Source organism: Vipera berus (assembly GCF_964194415.1).
Source record: "Vipera berus genome assembly, chromosome: 2".
Taxonomy (NCBI): domain Eukaryota; kingdom Metazoa; phylum Chordata; class Lepidosauria; order Squamata; family Viperidae; genus Vipera; species Vipera berus.
The window spans coordinates 188,407,117-188,430,336 of record NC_138203.1 but is presented as its reverse complement, the minus strand read 5'-3'; the positions used below and the strand labels follow the sequence as shown (position 1 = coordinate 188,430,336).

The following is a 23,220-nucleotide window of genomic DNA, read 5'->3' as shown; positions in this document are numbered from 1 at the left end:
TGTGGTATGTGAGAATGTAGGCATTGTTCTTTAAAATTAAAATTCGACATTTTTATATCCTTAAATAGCCATGACTGAGCTTAGTGGGGGGAAAAATGAGAGCAGTTCTTTAGTATGTAAAATTGGCTTGGCCTTAAGCTGAGTCCTTTTCTGCAACTGAGCCTGTTGGGAAAAGATATATGGAAAATATTTTAAAATTGTTCTGGTCAGTTACTTAAATTTCACTCTTTCTCAGTCTATAGAACTAAGATATATTGAGAATTCTGTTAGTATTCCATAGGGGTAGAAGGAAGATTAGACCTGCCTCTAAAAGTTGTATTATTTTAAAGGTGTATCAAATCAGAATAAAGGGGATAAAACTGCATCTCTTTATGTGTGTAGTTATGTATGAGAGAGATATACATGCAAGTGGAGACACACTATTTCAATAGCTATCTCCTCAATTATGTTTGCAGTTTTTTCTCTTACTGCATGAACACAATACTATTCTGGTAGTCAGGGCTTTTTTTCTCATAGAACGCTCAGAACGGAGTTCCGGCACCTTTTTTTGGATGGAACCTTGTAGGGTAGGCAAGGTGGGTTGTATGACATGTGCACCATTTTCTCATACAAAAAAAGCACTGCTGGTAGTACAGGTCTCTTGCACATTGAGCTTTATTGTTTCGTACATTGAGCCCTATATGCCTGTTGACAAGCATCTTTCCCACAGAGTGGGAAAACTCTGAGCCATAATATGACCTGTGTTGGCCTTATTTATTTCCCAGCTTCTGGCCCAGTCAGCAGACAGTCTTAAAACAGAAGGTTGTCTAAAATGTTTGTCAATGCAGTTGCTGAAGGCACGTAGCTACTCCTTAGGGGGATTGTGAATTCCAGTGCTTGGCTTTTGTCTAATACAACTGCCAAGGAAACCCAGTGCTTGTTGATTGTGATTCTGGAGGCCTGGGGGATAGTGGTGGGGAAAACAACGGGGTTAAGATTTTAAAGACAAAAGGAGCAATAAGACAAAAAAGTTAATGGTTTTATGACAGCTGTAAATCCTGCAGACATTGTTGAATACTGTCAGTCTTTTTATTTTGCTGCTCCAATAGGGCTATTCCAGGTAAAATGGAGAACCACAGTTTATTTATTTTATTTATTTATTTATTTGATTTGTATACCACCCTTCTCCCTAAGGACTCAGGGCGGTGAACAGTGACATAAATGTCAAAATGCACAAATACAGAAAATTGAAAATAAATTAAGCCCTACTGCCCAAATGTAGAAGATAAGTTAAAACCACAATTAAAATTAAACCCGTCAGACCAGACCGGATTGCTTAAATAGATATGTTTTTAGATCGCGTCGGAAGGAGCGAAGGTCGGGAGCCATCCGGAGCTCAACCGGTAAATGGTTCCATAGGTCAGGCGCGCCCACAGTTACATGTATCAGGACAAATATATATATATATATATATTTAATCCCATTTATATCCCGCCCTTCTCCAAAGACTCGGGGCGGCTTACAATCTAAGCACAAATCAAATGTGCTTAGCAATAGCCTTCATTCTATGTATATGCCTGCTTATTAGGGCTTTCACCCCCCCCCCAAGCGGCATTATTACAAAGTCAGCTTAATTGCCCCCAACAATCTGGGTCCTCATTTTACCTCCCTCGGAAGGATGGAAGGCTGAGTCAACCTTGAGCCTGGTGGGACTCGAACCTGCACTAATTGCAGGCAGCTGGTGTTACTTAAGGAGGCATTAGCCCACTGCTCCACCAAGGCTCTACAGTAGTAGAGGAAAAGGTATCATAATCCCTTTTTATTGAGCTTGATGTCTAGATGCAACAAACAATAACAATCTTACATATATCTGATTGGAAATAACTTCCCATTGATCTGCTCTTCTCTTAGTAGTACTTTAATAGTCTTTACAAAATCACTCCTAGCAGATCTAGTTGATTTTGTAAAGACTATGAAAATACTACTGAGAGAAAAGAAGCATCATTGGTTCTGTTTTTGTAAAGGAATTTGAATGTAACTTGCTAAACACACATTAATTTGGCTGTAAGAAATTTTGTCTGACAAATATGCATTAGATATAATTATGAAATTCCTGCATATTTCTTTGAGAATATTTTCTGATGTGGCTTATGACCATATGCATCTAAGATTGGAAGTTATATAATAGCTAATTGGCTATATATTCATCACCACTATCTTAGAAATTAATGTCAAATTTAGATTACCAGTTAAAACAATGGTACCAAGGTATTGACTATAACAAAATTTTAAGTTGTACTACAGTTCAGTAAAATGTAGTAATAAAAAGGTAAAATAGTAAAAAAAGAAAAAGAAATCAGAGCTAACAGATTTAAATATATCGGTCAGTTGACAATAATTATTTTTTGTCTGCAAAAATATTCTGACTTATATCTGTTTCTCCTTTTAATTCATATTGAGTATGGTTACAATCCATAAATTTTCATTTTATTGACCACAGGGGGTATGTGCTAGGTTACGATTCCATAACCTAGATTATTAACTTTTTATTGTCTAGTTTACAGTGCAAATTATTACTAAAAGAAGGCACATATTTGATATTGCTCCTTGGCACAGTTTTAACTTTTCTCAAGTGCATATTGGTCTGAGTCAGAGGCATCTTTATAATGATGTTATAAAGCTTTTACTACTGTTTTTCAGTGTAATTCAAAATTGGGCAAGATTCACAGTGCATATTTACATGATTTCTGAAAAGGATCTAACAGTGATTTTTTCAATAAATTGGATCTTTAATCTTTGAATAATGAAATCAGCAGGAAATGGAAACTTTCAACTGTTCAAATGTTTAGAAAGTCAGGAAATGTGTATTATATGCAAAGACAAGGGGAATCATAATTCTTTGGAATTTGGCACCATATAATGCTAATCATGTAAAATACTTTAAAAGCTTGGGGAGTTTTTTGAGTGACTGTTATTTAATCAAATTTGGGAAATAAAAAGTCTAATTTATAGGAAAATGTGTTAGAATAATTTATTGAAGAATAAGATAAACCAGCTTTTCAGGAGACAAAACCTAAGTAGTGTGGTAAAGGCATTAAGGTTCCTTATCCACAGATGTTCTTTAGGTGACCTCAGAAAGTGATCTCTTAAGTCCAAACTACTTTATAGGGAGTAAGGGGCACACACAATTTTCTTTCTTTCACTGATGTTTTCAGTCCACGCTTCTCCCAAGTGTTTTGGGGGAAATACCTCAAACCTTAGGAAGGAATTGTAATAAAGGTCTAGATGTAATTTCCTTTTTCCATTCTGCTGATGAAAGCTGTAAGGATTAATTGAATACAAGGCTATCAATAAAAAATACTTACACATTGCATGAACACTAAGAGGAAAAAAACTTAAATTAATCAATGAAGATGTCTTCATTGACCAATCTGACCCTTCTTTTCTCTCAGTGTTAATGCAATATGCAAGAGTTTTTACACAAATAATTCCTATGATATTTGAGATGGGTGTGTTGTTCATTGGTTTATTTTCACACATAAGCTGTCAGTATGAAGTTTCTTTTATCTCTAAGGGATGAAAGAGATCACAGAGTATGGATAGATGGCTATATTGAGAACAAATGTTAAACAGGGATTTCAGAGTTCTGGTTAAAAACTGAAAAGGTATCTTTCTAAAAATTACTGCCACAAAGCGGTGATGTACAATGATAACTATTTATGCCTGCCAAGTGAGGGCAAAATCTGCTTGGCTCACTTACAGGGTTTAGAAATAGCCTGATTCACACTGGATAGATCTGAAAATCAATCTAGCTCAATCTCCAGACTGCAAGCAGATTGAGAAAAAACTATTGCAAACTGTGCCCTGCCATATGTACAACTGGAAAAAGAAGCATCTAGAAAACTTAAAAACAAACAAACAAAATAGGATAGGATAAAATCTGCAGGAAACTTCAGCTACTATGAGCATATTTCAGGGACATCATTAAGGATTTTTGGATTCTTACTCCAAAAATATTTGTTTAAAGAGCTTGTAATTTTTTTGGCTTTGAGAAATGATGAAATTTCTTCCAAAATTATTTATATCAGGTCAAAGTTCAAACAGGTTGAGAAGGGGAGAGGGTGATAATAAAAATAATTATTTATTTTTATTTTTATTTATTTTAATTCCATTTATATCCCGCCCTTCTCCGAAGACTCAGGGCGGCTTACAAGCTTTAGCAGTAGCCTTCATTCTATGTATATGCCTGCTTATTAGGGACCAAGCGGCATTATTACAAAGTCAGCTTAACGTTCTTTCCTGAACGTGGTGCAGCTTTTTTTTTGGTTGGGACTGAGAAGATTAATTCACAGGGGTTTTTTCCCCAATAAAAACAGTATTTAAACCAATCAACTAATATAATTCATAAAAATATCATTTTCTAACTGCTGAATATGAGGGAAAATAAGGTGGATTGAATGGTAAAGCATTTCCAAGATTTTGCCACCCATCATCCAAAACAGCCAAATTATTGAACTGAGAAATAACTGCAGTCACTTTTTTTGTGGCTAAGGATGTAATGACAAAGGTCACTCTTGAGTTAAGCCTGGGTCTGTTGATACATTGAATCTAGTCTTTCTTCTTCCTTTCTTCCTTGGCTGACTACCATGTTCTATGTAAGTTATGAAAAAGGCAACAATTACTTCCTCCTCGTCTTCCCCCCTTCTTCCTCCTTTGGTATGGCTGCTGAAGTGTCATGATTTTAGGTCAGCAGAGGTTTAGAATGAAAGATCAGGACTAATGTTTTGCGGAGGACTTTGAGCTGAGATGGATGCAGCAGGCTAGAGCTGTCTACTCCATTTCCTATAAATCTATCCCAGATGTTTAACTTCTTCTGGAGCTCAGCTCTAGTAACTTTTAGCAGATCATTTTGTGGTTTCTTGCCTGAATCTTAGGTTGATAATGAAGTTATTTAATACTTTATCCTTAACACTTGTACCTACTTTCAGTTCCTGATTATGGAGGCTGGGGTATGGTTCTGCACTCATTCTGATCTGTCTTCCATTTGTGATAGTAATAAACTAGTGTTCCTAGTTTTTTATTAGGGCTCCTTTGATATTTCTGCTTCTACTTTTGAACAGATTGAATATGTAAATGGTCTCCTGGTTATCTGATAATATACACAACTCTTGCTCCAAAGAGCAATGGACGAAGTTTGCAGTTATAAACACTGACATGGAAGGCGAGCTGGCAAAGGAAGAAAGCTAGAATAAGGCTGAAGAAAATTGGGGTTTTGATTTATTAGAGAAGATTTTATATTACTAATTAAAATAGAGTATACTCAAATAGACCATATATGTATTTTGAATACTAGATTTTGTTGTGAATTGAGATAAAAAAAACTTGGGTCACTTAAAACTTGGAAGTGTAAATATTAAAAGTTAAATTTGAATATTGATAGAAAATTAAAAATTGGGGAAAATAAATAGGATATTGATTGTCTATAAAGATTGAATGTAACATAATTAAGATATGTGTAAGCTAAAAATTATTGATAAATGTAATAAGCATGTTTTTACTTAGTTGATATGATAAGAACTGTATTAGGTTAAACATGAGACAGTAGATATTAAGGGAAAAAGAGGAAATATTTGATGTTGAAATAAGGGAAATTTTGGTCATTAAATTTAAGACATTTGGAAATTAGTTGAAAAGAATGTTATATTGTATTATTAACTACATGATGCAAGATGGTGGGAAATAGAATATACTCAAATAGATAAGATGTGTATCTTGAATATTGATATGAATTGAGATAAAGGAAATTTTGGTTACCTAAAATTTGGAAATTATAAATATCAAACGTTAAATTTAAATATTGATGGGAAACTAAAAATTGGGAAAAACTAATAACAGAACATTGATTGTCTATAAAGATTGAATGTAAAAGTAACTACGATAATGTATGCTAAAAATCTATTGTAGTAATAATGCTATTTCAAATATGAGACAGTAGATATTAAGGGAAAAAGAGAGGAAATATTTGATGTGGTAGTTTGAGATTTGTACTTAAGATTTTTGTACGCTATTGAATTATTGATTAAGCCAGCCATCATGTTGCTTTTTAAATACTTAAATGTAAAATTAGAAAATTAATAAAATATTACAAAAATTATAATGGACAAAGTTTGCAGGCAATACACAGAGTTTGAAGGTGGACTTTGCATTCATCTAGTAACTATCACACACTTTTATTTACCCCCCCCCCCCAACCCTGGAAAAAAAAGAGATCATCAACTATAATCTAGCATTGCTAGGTTTTATAATTGGAAACCGCTAACATTCAACCACTGTCTAATATTGCCTTTGGATGAGGTGTATTTAAACATGTTTTTGAATAAATGGCAATTACTTACATTTGGGTGACACATGAAGACATAAATCTGGATTTGAAAATTCGTTGATTTGATTTACACCTCATATCATGCTGAAGCCAATGAATTACATTCAAAGTTATACATGGAATCTCGTTATTGATGTTGGTGCATTTTAAGTTGTACTCCTAAATATAAACATGAACACCTTTTATAGAGCCTGCTTACCTTATAATTAAATTGTTAATCCACATTGTGCTTTGCTTATATGCTTTGATTTGGAATTACGTACTTAAACAATTAAATGTGTACAGCTGGATTAACTGGAGAGTGAATTAGGAAACTAACATGTACAATGCAAAGTGAAAATTGCAAATAATTTGTCAACATAGCTTTCTCTGATTTGACAACTGTGTGCTGATCATGTTGCAGAAAGGGTACAATAAGGGTCATGTACAATAAGGGTGCATTCTCTTTGTGATTCTGGTGTGAATAGGGGCAACAAAGTTGTGTCCTTCCTCCTTAACTGTCAGAATTTGCACTGAAGCCTTCAACCCTGAATACCTTGATAATTCAACTTGTACTAGAGGTATAACATAAACTAGGTTAGAGAAAAGAACTGTTTTCATAAGGGACCCAATAACTTTTTCATTTTAGAGATGATGAGACTATATACCATCCTAGAAATATGCTTGCATTTTGAAGGCATCTGTGAATGTTCTGTAGTTTTCAGAATTCCACTTCCCCCTTTTTTCTGTGAGGATGTTACACTATTGTAGCTGCATGGTTTCTATTAATTACTACCAAATGACTAGTTGTCATTTGGTTGTAATTAATAACTAACTAAATACTAAGTATGGATGGAGACTTGTGTAACTAAAATGCTTAGAAATAGGTGGAGGATAATGGAAGCAATTATTTCTTCAAAATGAACTATTTAAAGATAAATATACTGTTCATCAAAGAATTAGTGTGCCAAGATATCTAAAAAATGTTCTTTTTTATTATGTTTTTTGCTGGTTGAGTTTGATATGATATGCTTTGCATTACGGAAGCTATTGTGTTATTAGAGGCAATTAAATATTCAAATGCTTCCACTCTGTGTTGGGGTCACCTTCATAGGTCTACAATGAATCTATGAAGAGTAATATATTGCAGGAACTTGTTTGAGGTTAGGGTTTATTGTGGGGAAAATACCAAAACAAGCAGATTGATTCTAAGTTAGTAGTAGGACTTAATGACGGTAGTTTTTCTTCCCTAATATCGCAGTATAAGTCTTTAAAGTGATTTTCTGACTCTTTCTTTCAGAAATTGAAGCCAAGGAAGCCTGTGATTGGCTGAAGGCTGCTGGTTTTCCCCAGTATGCTCAGATGTTTGCAGGTATTGCTACAGTGCTTGCAATAAGAAATAATTATATACTGTATGCTATTTTATATATAATTGTAAAATAATTATAATGATTTGCAAGAATAAATGCAGGAACAAATCTAAGCTCTTTCTATGCATAGCAAATCTTTACCCATATTTGATGCATGATCTTTGGTAAACAAATGCCAACAAATATAAAGTCATTTATGCCAGTTCTACTAGTATAGGAAAGTAAACAAAGCAGGCAAAGAGTTGTTATCTATAAACTTGAGTAATATTAATAAAGTAGTGTTGTGGGGAATTTTGTCTGTAATATCCCCTCCCATTTAAAGTGCTACTTCCTGTAAATATGATATAGCAATACAGTCTTATGAAAGGAAACATCTCCCTACCAGTGTCGTAAGAAGGGCGGTATATAAATCAAATAAATGAATAAATAAATAAATTGCAATCTAGAAGGAATATTTTATATTATGTAAACTTTAGCCAGGCTGCCAAAAGATAGTAACAAAGGTCTGTCTGATAAAGAATGCAAGAATAAGTGTAACGCACACCTTTAGTGTCAGAATTCATGGTCTCATTAAAAAAGTTTTGAAGAAAATGAAGGGGCTTTTCATTTTATCTTTTCAAAAAACAAATTAACAGCCAAATGACCACATTGGTAACTACTTATTTTAAAATTACTGAGAGGGGGTGTCAGGAAAAGTTAAGTTTCTTCTTTTCTGAGGTCTTCTTTCGGGTAGATAAATACAATTACTGATTTAGAAAGAAGCAAGAATTCTTCCTATTATCCTCATCAACCTCATATTGCAGAAGATACAGGATACTAATTTGTTTATTAGACAATAGGTACTCGTCCCAGCTTCTGCCAACCTAGCAGTTTGAAAGCACGTAAAAATGCAAGTAGAAAAATAGGGACCACTACGGTGGGAAGGTAATAGTGTTCCGTGCGCCTTTGGCGTCTAGTCATGCCAGCCACATGACCACGGAGACGTCCTCGGACAAGCGCTGGCTCTTCAGCTTTGAAATGGAGATGAGCACCGGCCCCTAGAGTTGGAAATGATTAGCACGCATGTGCGGGGGAACCTTTGCCTTTACCTTTTACTTTACATATGACACAACTAAGACCCAGCCTTTGTTCTCAAATAACTTTGTTCAAGCTATCACCTTGTAAAAATTGAACAACTATAGGTGAGTAGACTTCTCAGAGTTAGTACTCTGGCTTTCTCCTTAACTTAAAGCCTTCCTGGGCATATTTTTAAAGATTCAGTATCAACAGAGACAAGGATAGTAATGCAATCAGAGCAATGAATATAATAGATAATTCAAGTTGAAAAAATCAAGTTCAGAGGAATGACGCAGGAAAATCAGGCTAGAGGTTGGTGCAATTCCTGAGAAATTAGATAATAAACAAACTTGTAGTTCTATAAAAAAATGAATGTTAGACTTTACAAAGATTATAGGGGAAGAATGTTTATAAAGCGAGTTAGGCATTATTTTGGGTCTATCTTGTAGAATGCATTGCTGAGTAGGTCTTTTGAATTTCTAATTCTTAAAATGTATTTCTGCATAGACATTCATGATTTGTAGTTTTTTCCTGGTTAATATACTCTAAAATTCTCTTTTTTTATTGAAAAGTTTTACAATACATTTTTAAGATAGAAAAAAGAAACAAAAAAAGAAAAAACCCCTCCTCTCCCTCCCCTCTCCCCACCCCACCCCTACCCACCCCACCCCCCTCCCCGACTTCCCAGAGCTGAATACAGGGTATAATATTACAAACATAAGCTAAAATATGCTAACAACCCAAAAGTAAAACATTAAATTCTGTCGCACTTTAACTCTTTATAGTCATCATATTGCTAACAAATAACAAATAACTAATTATACATCATATAAAACCACTACTTATTCAAATGCTAAATGAAACTTTTTAGTCCCATATTTATTCTGAATATATTCAATCCATCTTCTCCATTCCACAATATATCTCTGTTGCGATTGTTCTTTCAAATATGCTGAAATCTTTGCCATTTCCGCCAAGTTAGAAACTTTCAAAGTCCACTCTTCTATAGTCGGCAGTTCCTCCTTCTTCCAATATTGCGCTACTAAAAGTCTTGCCGCCGTAATTAGATTCAACATCAATTTAGTGTCTATGACAGTAAAATACTCTAAAATTCTCACATGCAGGTATTGTGTCCTGATTTATAAATTTGTTTATTGCTTTCCAGAGACTTATTTTTTTAAGTTGTGTTGTTATTTTCCTAGCTTTTGAAATATTAAATGAAAGTGAAAGCATAGTATTTGGAACATGTTTTTCAGATATGGAGTTTCCAGTTGACATCAAAACTGTGAGGAAAGATCATGAATTTTTAGATCAAGATGAAATAGAATCTCTCTACAGGTAAACCTTGGTCTGAATCTCCCTTTGGCTTAGTAATAGATGTCTAGAACTGATAACCTAAGGCTTTAATTAAGTGAAGCTCTTAATGAAGTCAGTGGGCCGTGACTAATATCTTGTGTCTTATTTTGTTCCTGTTTAGATGTCTGGAGGAATATGTATTGTTCTTGTAAGCAATTTATGTATTCCAATTTCAGGACATATGGCTTCAGTGGACTTTTGTAAGAAAAAAAACAATTACAGAGTTGCCTTGAAGCAGACAAACTGTGATTTTTTTTTAATGCATCAAGTACGTAACATCTAGAAAAAAATAAGTTTGGTGATTCCAGTACATGGTCTATCAGTACAATTTGCAAAATACAATGAAATCTTGCTAATTTCTGATCTGTGCAAAGTTTAGCATTGTCCAAATATGAGCCTGACAATAATGTGGAAGAATTTTGGTAGTGTCACCAATTTTTTGAACTGGACTTAAGTCATTTTGTCAAATATTTCAGGGTATACATCAGAAATAAATCAATTGATGGGTGCTCATAAATTTTCCACCATATATGAAATTTCAAAATCTAGGATGCAATGCTTAGATTTTTTTTTTTACCAGTACTGAAGATAAGAGGCTTCAGGTCAGAGTGATGCACAAGTTTATATAGGCCAAGAAGTACATTTCACTTTTGAGTAGCATGCCAGAAGCTGGACACCAAAAATAGCAAGTGGGCCTAGGACATAGTAACTTCTCATTTACAGTCTGTGTAGTATATTGTGCATTTATTGGAGTTAGGACCAGGGAGACCCACTTCAAAATTTGTCCTTGGGTCTCTCAGGCGTCTCATTCAAACTCATATAGGTCTGATATCCCACACTGTGCATCTTTGATGTAGATAATATGCTTTCTCCTCTGGATCAACTGTCACTTTTCCTATCATCAAGCTTGAGACCAAATCTATTCTAAGTGCACTTATTTTTAAATACCATATTACTACTAGAAAATGGAAGATTGTCAGGTAATGGAGGGATTGCCATTTTACCAATAGTTTAGTATCTGCAGGCTGTCTTCAGGTTGCAAATGATAATTGTGAAGTAAGAAAACCAAGGACCCAGTTTTCTGTATAGTTCCTATTTTACTTTTTGGGGTAGGTCCCAAAGCCATCCCCAACTGCAGATAGTGAACATTCTTGGTATGGTTTCCTACAATTTGGAGATGTAAACTTAATGAAACTGAAATATAAGCCTTAATGTAGGCTTATCATAATGCTATAGCGTTATGATAAAAACAAATAAAAAATTCTGCCCACAAGAAATAAAAAGAGACAATTTTGACTTTGCCCATGTGTGTGACATAATTCCACCCACTTCCCATTGCTCCCTTTAATACGGCCTTGGCTTTTCTGTTTCTCTCTCTCTTTCTCTTTTCTCTCCCCCCCCCCACTCAAAAAACCCACAAAGTGTGGCATCTGGCCACTAAAAGATTTCCTCACAAGATCTCGTTAGTTTTTCAGATGAAACATGGCTAAGAAGTCAAATCATCCAAGATTATTTTCTAAAGAGACAAATATCAGGGTGTCAATATTTTTTGCTCCAGTTCCTCCATGGAAAAAGCATGTGAGAATATCACTCAACTGAGCAGGGGGCCAACTTGTTTCATCTCAAACTCCTTGTCCATTGGATACTTTATGATGTTTCATCCTGCCACCTCTAATATTTAAGGGTTGCTAATGTTTAGGAATATTCATACCCAAACGTCAACTGAAGTATCATCTCAAAATCAGCCATTAGAATTTTTCTGGAAAGAACTTGATTAAAATGCTGCAGGTGGTTAAATGGTGCTGAAATATTGCCAGAACAGTTGAAACATTATACATACATATTATAATTACATTATTTTTTTTTCCTTTTGGAAAGCAACAACCCTCCCATATATTACACAACTACCAACTATACCTCAGGGGAGTTCAAGAATAATTGCTTAAATTGCAAACAAATTGCACAATAATATTTTAAACTACTTCATCCATATATATATTGCCACAAGGCTATATGTAGCAGATTTCCTTTAAAATGAATGTGAAGATTAAAAGTGAATTCTAAAGAGATCCTGGTATGAGCTGCCAACATTTCCATTCCATTCACTGTACTTATCTGCCACTGTAATTATTAACCATTCTGATTTTGAATGTTTTGTATATATTCAACCTTTGAAAATCAGATTTGAAATAAGATAGCAAATGTTAAATTACAAATGTTTTAAAAAATAACCAAAAACACATATAGAGATCATCTTCACTTAATGATGGTTATTGGGACTGGCAACTCCATCACAAAGCAATGTGGTTGTAAAAGTATGACATCGTGTGACTGTATTGAGTTATGATGGCAATTGCAGCAGTTCCAATTCCCATCATTAAGTGAATCCAGCCCAGTCATTAAGTATAATATTGCTATTTGTGACTTCCTACTGTTTTCCCCTATTGACTTGTAAGAAGCCAGCAGTGAAAGTCACAAAATAGTGATCATATGATGGTGGGATGCTGTGACTGGTGTAATTGCAAGCTGTTTGCAAGGCACCTGAATTGCGATTGCATGATAGTCGCAACCAGGAGGACTGTCATAAATGTTTTCAATGCTGCCGTAACTTAAAGTGGTCATTGAACAAGTGATCATTAAAGGAGGATTACATGTACATGGGGGGTGGGTATCAATTAGATTAAAGAAATAGTCTGTCCAACATGAGAAGGAACAACAGTAAAAACATTTAATCCCTGAGATCTTTTTATGGAACAGCCAAGTTTTAATGGCTTTCCTAAAAATATGAAGCACATCATAGTTTTTCAGGGGAATGCTATATAACAGATGTGATCAGTAATTAGACATAAATGTATTTATTATTGAGATCCATATAGTATTACTATATATCTTTCCTTGTACAAAAATGAAAAGATAAGAGTGTGGTAAATGTTTGTTTGTCTATAGCATGGACCTGAGATTTAGCAATTATGGGAAAATGCCACACTTTTTTGGAGTCTGGAACTGTTTTAATTTTTTCCCCATTTACTGAACAGAATGAAAAGATAATTCATTAATTACTGCTAATATGTCATATAGAGAATATTTTTTTTCACTTGAATAGACAGTAAGTGGTTCACAATTTAAAAGTTAAGGGGAAGTTTTTAATCCAGTGGAAAAAGTTCACTAGACTAAAAGAAAAAGATACTATGCTTGAAGATTCCTATGTTCTTATACTCTAATGAAAAGCCTGAAAATCTGTATTACAGAACTCCCCCTATCCCCCCCCCACTAACTCATATGGAATAGAATTATGATGGCATAATGAAGGAGGTGAGACTATCTTGCTGTGAGGATTGTGTTCCTTTGTGTCTGAATGGAATGTGACTGAGGGACGCTTTTGCTGGTGAAATAAATTCTGGATATCGTTCACAGGACTATAACACTTCACCAAAGAATGTGTAAATTGTGCCTTATGTTTTCATTTGTTATATATTTAAAATGCAGATAAGAACGATACTGAAAAATAGCTGTAATCCGTTATGTATTGGATGGAAGACTTCAAACCACAATCTTTTCCCTAAAATTCAATATCTTTGATGTTTATTTCTTTGTATGAGTTTTTAAAAACATTAAGAAGCAAACAAACTGAGATACTATCCTTCGTGGAACAGCACAGAAAAAAACAACAAAAAGATTATTTTCTTTATAATGTGTGCCATATTCTGTTAATTTAAGAATGGAAGGCAACCAGAATTATAGAACTTTTTTGTCTCTCTTTGTTTTCCCCAGACGGTTAAATACCTTGAATAAGTATGCAGAAATGAAGGTGGAAATAAGTAAGCCAAGAAAGCGGGTATGTTTATGATTCATAAAAAATGTTTACCATAAAGTGAAAGACATTGGTATGCAAGGTTGTGTTTGCCTCAGGACTACATGCCAACCTTTGCTTGTAGTTAGTTATGAATGAGACTGTTGTATTAGCTGGTTCCTATCTCTGGCAGAGTCCATCACTGGCTTGATTATGGTCCATCATGTCTCCTACTCATCACTTTTATCCTTATTAACCAGACAAATGAGCCTAAAATCATCTCCAATACTTTACATTTGTCTTTCTGGATTTTCTCATGTACAGATGACCAGCATTAAAGAAACCAATGGTTATAAGCAGGTGATATGAGAAATCTTTAAAAAACAAATCACCCTCAAACTTAGCAGGAGATGATTCAAAGGCTGAATGGAAGAAGCCACCCTGCGGCAACTGATTGTCTCCATGACTAACTGAATACTTGACATAGTCTTATACTGAGAAATTTCTTTTTCAACATATTATTTACTACAATGCCTGCTTTCCTGCTGGTATTAATTTTCAATTATAAGCATAGTCTGACATATACTCAGTTGGAAATGATATTTTATCCTGAATACCATCTGTACACCCTATTCCCTCCATGACATTCATGATGTTAAATGAAGTGAGAATGTTTTGAGATATAATATTCTGACTTACTATATTTTTAAGCTAAAACGGACATAGTTAAAAAGAAGATTGGGCTAGATTTTTTTTCACCAAAGCATTTTTTTATATACAAGATATTTTTTTTGTGTGTTAAAAAATTTATATCTGCAGTATTACATGATTCTACCAGCTCATTTATTGCATATGTAAAGTTAAATTGAAAAATCATCTCTTTTAACTTCATGGAAGACCATAAAGATATGGCTCTTCCCCAAAATGGTGGGCTAGGATGGAGATTGAGTCAAGGCACTCATTGATGTAGTGCCTCGTGGGAAGGGTGGTTTTGTTATGATTCATGTTTATATTAGTTGTTGAGAGCTGCCTAGGATCATTGTATCAATTAGGTGGGCATATCAGTTCTTTAAACAGAGTAGATAATAAATAAATTACTAAATTTATGTAATGTTTAACTGTTGAATTCCCAGAAAGAATTCCCAGAAGTTCATTAAAGGTTATCTTGATTTTAAACTCTTTTACTTATGAGGCAATGTTTAGGCTGGACACATTTGTTTGAGTGTTGCAAAAAGGAGATATTGCCTACTTAAATAAAATATCCCAATTCTGTTCTCAAATATTAAAAACAGCTGAATTTGCTTAAGTTGCTAGAACTGTGTGTGTGTGTATAAGTGAGCTATACAGACAGAAGAGTAGGACTGCCATTTTTTCTCTTCTACCATTAGCCTTCTTTAAAAAAAATGAAACATTATTTTGGAAAATGGAACACTTAATGCTATTGTCAGCTCTTGATTATCTATATGATATTATGTTTTAAATTTCTTTGTTTGCTTTAAGAGTGATGAATCTGAAGATGAAGAACCTTGTGCAATAAGTAACAAATGGACTTATGAGAAAGGTACCAAAAGGTGGTCCCATCTGGAAAATATAGAGGTTTCCTGTGCACTAAGACCTGATAGCATCAGACTTAAAAGCAACGGCAGTGGCGATATTATATTTTCGGAACAAGGAGAAATTCATGACAAATCTTCAGTTCATAGTTCTAGCAGTGGGGATAGCGATATAATCAATTTCCCCAAGATTTGTGAGGATGTTGAAACCAGCAGAAGCTGTTCAACCTGTTCCTCAAATAAATTGGCATCCCATGACTCTGTTTCCAGTTGCTCTCCTTCTCTTACTGAGACCTTGAATACGACAAGTGAGGACAAGAACTTGGATAAACAATGCCATAAAAAAGGAAGCAGTTTCTTAAAGAAAATGGAGAAGCTGCGCCTAAGAAGTGGCACCTGTAAGAAACAAATGCATTTGAAGACCAAATTCAACATTAGCGAGCCTATTCTCCTAGAGGGTTTGAGCGAAGAAAAGTTGAGAAGCTTAAATTGCATAGACGTTTCTGATGCACCAGTAAGTCGGGTGATACAGCCTTCTTATTATCCCCAGAGCTGTAGTAGCAGCAGCAGCAGCCAGTCTGGAGACAGTAGCACTGTGAGCACCCCAAGCCCGGTCAGCAAAGTAAGGAGACACAGTAAAAGAGGAGGAATGTATGCTGAAGAGTTTGATCCCAGCAAGCTTTCCTTATGGACTGATTTTTCTGAGCAAAACTTCAACAGTGAGATATGTTTGCACAAAAGCAAAGTATTTCAGGTACCACAAGGCCATAAGCCTGGGACTTTCCCCAAAGCACTTACATATAGCCTCTTAACACCGACAGACAATACCTCAGTAAACTGGAGAACTGGGAGTTTTCATGGATGCCAGAGAAGCAGGGATAAGATTAATTCTCAGGAGCCTGAAGTGTCATGTAGCTCTCCACTGATGGATAACAGGCTGAGTATATATGACAATGTACCAGAAAACCTTCACAAAATAAATTCAGCAGAGACTGATGATGACGATGTCTTTACGGAACTAGACAGCGTTATGGAGCACGTGAATGGACTTAGGAAATTGGTCAGCCAATGGACAGAGAAATTATCTGACGATGGTGACTCTGATTCTGCAAGTTACTCTAACCAATCCACTTCTCCATGCCCATCATCTCCTAAAGAAATCCATCTGGAAATTAAAAAGCACTCAGAAGGAAAATTAGCAGAATTGCCAAATATTGATGGTGAAGGCAGCTGCAGGCGTGTTGGTGAACAGGGTCTAATGGAACTGACATATGTAATGGGAACAGGAACAGGAACAGGAATGATAACAACACATTCCATCAGGTTTGTTGAAATTGCAAAGAATCAGAATAAAATATGAAATATGTTATAAATAAGTTAATCAGTCACCCCTTAAAGCAGTCTATGTTAAATGCAGTTGGATTAATTGCTCAATAATGACAACTTAACTAAATGTGAAATGGTTCAGGTTTTGATGTATAATTTATTATGATTGGCAAATTATTAATTTTAAGTTATGAATGGCAAAAGGAAGCAGACTTAATACCAATAATAATAGATATCTTAGGTGCAATTCCAAAGCATCTGGAGCTTTCCTTGAACATGATCAATATTGACAAACTCTCCATCAGTCAATTGCAAAAGGCAGCTTTACTCAGAACACCTTATATTGTGAGAATATGTCTTTAGTATTATTAAACAACAATATCTGCCTAACTCAGGTTGATGGGAAGCACTTGATAGGTGGACAGAAATACCAAATCCAGTCTTAACAATGTGGTTGATGGTGCAATCGACTATAATAATATATTCTTATGAGATATTTTTCAAACTTTTAGAATTTTCATTGGGTCATATACCTTTAGACCTAGAATAAGTACTGAAAATGGCACTAATACTAAAGAATTTTATTGTTTTTGTTTTTCAGGCATATGAGGAGACCATGGTCTAGTAGAGAAGGCACACAGTTTGAAAGTCTTACTCTACAAATGGACAGCCAATCAGCAACTCGTTTGAACCGCATGCAAAAGCTTGCTCTGTTAAAATTAACTACTTTAATGGACAAATACTCTCCATCTAGCAAACAAGGATGGAACTGGTAAGTTAAAAGAAATAAAGAGTTTTAGCAGCAAAGGAGTGATTATGGGCAAAAAGGACAATGTTCCAGAGTGTTCCACTTTTGCAGGAGTGCTTTGTACATTTCTTAAAGTGTCTCTTTTAGATCAAGAAGTGGTTCTTGATGTTCCAGTTTGGTTCTGAACCTAGAACACTCCAATTGGCATATTCTGGTAGAAAGCAAAACATCAAGCAACATTGCTTATCTTAACAATTTTAATAAAGGTAGCTGAGTTGAAGTTATTCCCAAAGTCTACTCACATCTCTGCTGCTTGTTTTCTAGCAGGGTTGCCACATGATGCCAGAAAAAATATTAATTTAAGGAGCTGCCACATGTGTTCTGAACTGTTTTCTCTATTTTCAGTGTGGCTCATAGCACAGCCCTACTTTCTAGTATCTAATTCCATTGTTACAGGATCTAGCTCTTTAGGTTAGTGGTGTAGAATTTTATACAAACCATTTACTGTACTGCATCTAAATTAAAAATAGTTTAGACTTTACAGAATATTTTGGTGTAGATTTAAAATAGATGAAGAAAGATATAAACAGTAGTAGAAGTATAAGAAATGATATTTAGAGGTCAGCTGGTTTGTGGTAATTTATGCACGCTTTGCTACTGAATCTTCAGCCTAATGCAGGAGGAATAAAACCATTTTTTCAGCCTGAGCCCTCCCATTTTTCTTACATGTTTGGCTTTCTACTGATGCAGGGGTGTCATGAATAGGAGCTACACTTTTTTGGCACATTTTAAGGAATATTATGGGATATATTAAGTGCAAACATTGTGCAGGCTTAACAGAACTAGTTAGCATGTTTTTAGTATGAATCACACTGTTGAAACCAATAATTTTGCTACCAAAAACTGATCAAGAGATGCTCAGAAGCTTTGAAACTGAACGCAAATTGGAACTGACAAGGGGGCCTCAATTCTGCATTAGGATTGTTCCTATCCTAATGCAGAAGAGCCTGGAAACATTGTTTTTCATCTGTCATTATCATGAAGTGCAATAATGATAAAAACTCTGGTTAAAAAGATATCAGTTATTAAGTTCACTTTAAACACACACACACACACAAAAACACATTTCAACCAAACTTGGTAAAAATTGTAAATAAAACCTCTTCCCCCATTGTATGTCTAACTACGGTAGCTTGTTTCTCTGTCAAGTTGAAATTTATTAACCAATGCAAGTAATGCCCTTCTGATATCTGTTTTGTCAGTTCAGGATTTTTTAACCTGTTATATCTGTTAACAAATTAAAAAACCTGGTTATGCGCACTTAGCTCTGTACAACCAAGCACCCTTGTCCGCTAATGAATTTTTCCATATTTTCAGGACTATTCCGAAATTCCAAATTAGAAAAATAAAAGTCCCTGATTATAAAGATAAAAATGTATTTGGAGTACCATTATTGTTAAATGTTCAAAGAACGAGTCATCCCCTTCCAAGGAGCATATTCCAAGCTATGGACTACTTAAGACACCATTTTCTTGACCAGGTACCAGTATGAAATGTGTTGGTCTTTCTTTCACTATTTCTCTGTCTGTCTGTCTGTCTGTCTCTCTCTCTCTCTCTCTCACACACACACACACACCAGTAGAAGGCCAGTGCACTGATTTCTCAGAACTTGAGAATTATTTTTTGTTATTATTACTGCTTATTTAATTTGTATCTCACCTTTATTTTTACTAGAACTCAAGGCAGCAAACATATCCCACACACCTTCCTGCATTATTCCCACAACAACAATCCTGTGAGGTGGTTTAAGCTGAGAGAGTGTGGTTGGCCCAAAGTTACCCAGCTGGCATTCATGGCTAAGGTGGAACTTGAACTCATAGTTTCTAGCTTGATGCCTTAATCATTAGACCAAACTGGCTCTATTGGCATGTAATTGGTACTTAAATGAATTGGTACTTAAATAGGTACATTCTCTTCAACCATGATTAACTTTGACACATGTATGATGACAAAGTCTGTCTTTGGGCCTGCCCCATTTGTTAGCTTTCAGACCTGTTTTTCATAAATCTTTTTTTAAAGAAAAATCTCTAGTAGTATCTCATTTATATCATGCTTTTTCCCCAGTAACGTATCTTTACATTACCAATCCAGTCCATATCCTTTCTGCTAAATCTAAACTCTATATTTCATTCATTTGGGGTTTGGAGCATGAGGTTGCTTTATGGGGTTGATCATGATTATGCATCACTGGCCAACTCACTCTCTCAAGGTTTGTTCCTTTATTGTAATTGTTAGTAGACGTTGTACATTGTACACATGCCACTCATGTTTTGATGCATAAGTATTTATCATGAATGCATAGTAATTAGCTCTGTTCAGGCACTATGTTCTCGTATAAAAACAGACATTAAATCATACTGTGATCTTTGATGGTGGCACCATTGCAGCCTGGAACAGGGAAATTTTTTTCTGCACTTGTATGTTGAAGTGGAAATATATTGCTTAAATGGTGCTAGAAATTCTGATTGATCTTAGCCTGTTTTCCAGAGAAAAATGATTACCTGCTCAAAACATTAAGATTCATTTATTTATTTATTTTATTGCATTTATATACCACCCTTTCCCTGAGGACTCAGGGCGGTTTACAGGGAGTTAAAAATCAAACATACCAAAGTTATGGGGCAAGGTGGAATGCATTAGGGATAAAGATGTATTTAAATAAACATCTCAGTAAGGGCAAGACATATTTGATTTGAAGTGTTGCAGGCCAAATACTATGCACCTGCCTCAGATACTCCAAAGCACTTTTTAAATCCTTGGATCAGATGTCCTGCACAGCTCTTAGGTTTATGAATATACAGTATAACCACTTATGAGTTTTAAGTCAGAATTCAAGTAAATGGAAATTGTTTGGATTGAAACTTTTAAAACATTCTGCTTTCTAGGTTGGTCTTTTCAGAAAATCTGGTGTTAAATCTAGGATCCTTTACTTAAGAGAAATAAATGAACTTAATCCGAATAACATAAATTATGAGGGTCAATCGGCCTTCGATGTGGCAGACATGTTGAAGCAGTATTTCCGAGATCTTCCAGAACCTATATTCACTAGCAAGCTGTGTGAAACCTTCCTGCACATCTATCAATGTATGTAGATGCTCTATTGTTTTGGGGTAAGAGATGGAGGAGGGGTAATTTCTGGGGGAGGTTATGGGGAAGGAGGTGTTTCTGGCTCACTCGGTTTGACTAGGGTAGTGGAGATTTCCCACCCCCCTCTAGCTAACCAGATTAAGAGCAAGAGGGGCAGGGGTTGGTACTGTGTGTGACTGGATGGAGGAGTAATTAGGCTAGGTAACCAGACTGTGGGTTCAAATGCTTGCATAAGAACTTGATTGATGCCTAGACTGGACAGCTATTTTGGTCATCTAGTATGAATGGAACTTCATTAACTGGCGGATGGTCATGTATAAGGCAGAAGAGACCAGGCAGTGACTTCATAGTAATACTGGGGGCATGGGCAAATATGGTGACATACGTGTTGGTTCACTCTCGAGGAATCAGCCTCAGTGCTCAGTACCAATACTGAATTCTAGCTGTCTAGGCTCAGCCACAAGACACAAGAGCATCAGTGGTCATAGTCTCCATCTGCTGCTGCTAAATGTAAGGAAGGCCTGTAATAAGACTTGCTTCATTCATGATTTGGGGTGAAGTTGGGGCCAATGAGCAGAGTCCCTTCTTTAAAATGTGTGCAGCTGAGTTATGGGTATAGCACCAGCCATAACTCTGGAGCATGGGCAGAATGTGGGTATTGTCTTCCAAGAAACTGCCAGGGGTGCTGTTCTAAAGATAGCTGAACATGAGACCCTGCTTATGAAGTTAGGCTTTAGGAATCAATTTGGGTTGCTTATATTTTTCTTTGAAACAATATCATCCGATAGGACCCAAGAGGTGTCCGTTTTCCAGATTCTGTCCTATAAAACAAGCTCCTTATGGAGATTCGAATGGCCCCAATCCTGTTGGCTTCCTGAGTTTTTTGGGGAGACTATAAAAACCTGTGGGTTTTTTTTAGATGTTGTTTCTGAGAAATTAATGCAGCTTACTATGGATATCTTGTTTTGCGTTGTCAAGTACTTGTAGAGTATCTGAATCAACTTGGTGGTGGTTCATGATTTTTTTTAAAAATATATTTTTTATATATTTTGGGTTAGCCACCTATAGTTATTTGTTGAATAACTATAACACACATTTGTTAAATTGATTAATTCATTTCCGGACATTTAAATTATTATTTTATCAGTGAAACATCCTATGCTTTCTTAATGTAGCCATATTGGTACTGCTACTGGTACTAACTAAGGGACAAGTTATAGTCGGGCAGAATAGGTCAATTTTTTTTCTTAGAAATGCAAACATTCTTAATGATTCGTCATTTAGTTCAACTTATTACAATTAGTTTTGGGATACTCTGTATTCCTGAATTTAAATTTGAACACAGTTACACATAACTGGAAACTAGGCCTGGGTGGCAAATTCTTTTTAAGACAGTATATGCATGTTGTTTAAGAAATGCTTTTAGAGATAACCTATCTAATTCCTCTTTTCCTTCCTCTTTTTAGATATACCAAAAGATCAGCAATTTTGTTCTGTCCAGGCTGCTATTCTTCTTCTCCCAGATGAAAACCGTGAAGCTCTGAAAATTCTGTTGTACTTCCTTAGGGATGTTGTGACCTATGTGGAAAAAAATCAGATGACTCCAACCAATATAGCTGTGTGCCTGGCACCATCTTTATTCCACCTCAACACCTTGAGGAGAGACAGTTCTTCATCTTCAAGGTATTTTTGATTAAATTATAGTTAGCAATGATATCTATATCTAATATATTTTTGCAGCTGTCTTTCGCAGTACCCTTTTCAAACTTGGAAATTGTCCTATCTGTAAACAAATCACTAGTCTACAAGGACAGATTATTTATCTAGGGTCTGTAATCTGTGCTCTTCAGGCAGAAATTAGGTGTCCAGTTCAGCCCTTCTACCCTATTGAGCCTCCGTGCTATCAGCCCCCTCTACCACAAAGATCCTGCAGGAGAAGGGCAGTGTGGACAACCGTGGGATCTGGCAGGGTGAGATCTGTGAACCATAAACCCAAAGCTTTCGCTGTGTCCCTGCACAACAGATACAGTGCCCTTTCTGACCTTAATAGGGACATTAAGGAGACAGGTAAAGATATCTGTGATAATAACTCAAATAAGCAGGGGATCGTGGTCCAAGATGAAAAACTTGTTTTCGACAGGGAGAAGTGTGAATCTGGTATTACACACCAGTCATGCAAGAACAGAAAGGCATCCAAAAAGAGAAGCCACCTTCTGGTTGGTGATTCAATTATAAGGGATGTAAATTTAGGAAAGGACACAGAGGTTTTGAAAGAGGTCAGGTGTCTTCCAGGTGCTACTGCCAGTAGGGACAAGAAGCATATTTCTAAAATAATCAAGCATGCCAGCAAGGACTGTGATGTGGAGGCTATTGTACATCTTGGCACTAATGATCTGTCCCAAAAAGATGTACTCTCTGTGCAGAATGGTTTCCAGAGCTTGGGGCAGGAACTTAGCAGAATAGGCTGTAGGCTTACTTTTTCAGAGGTTTTACCAGTGTATAAGGAGCAAAATGGAAAAGGCCAGCGTATAGCA

At 35.6% G+C, this 23,220-nt stretch overlaps 1 protein-coding gene across 3 annotated transcripts in view; it reads left to right on the top strand.

The window, feature by feature from the left end:
- Positions 1–23,220, top strand: part of LOC308662339 (rho GTPase-activating protein 7-like) — a 115,925-nt gene that overhangs the window by 73,758 nt on the left and 18,947 nt on the right. For all 3 annotated transcript variants that reach the window (XM_081318023.1, XM_081318022.1, XM_081318024.1), the window contains exons 2-9: positions 7,641–7,712; positions 10,023–10,104; positions 13,894–13,957; positions 15,413–16,788; positions 17,393–17,563; positions 18,917–19,079; positions 20,485–20,683; positions 22,153–22,369. In XM_081318023.1, coding sequence (XP_081174149.1) covers positions 7,641–7,712; positions 10,023–10,104; positions 13,894–13,957; positions 15,413–16,788; positions 17,393–17,563; positions 18,917–19,079; positions 20,485–20,683; positions 22,153–22,369 — 2,344 coding nt within the window. The remainder of the gene's footprint in view (positions 1–7,640; positions 7,713–10,022; positions 10,105–13,893; positions 13,958–15,412; positions 16,789–17,392; positions 17,564–18,916; positions 19,080–20,484; positions 20,684–22,152; positions 22,370–23,220) is intronic.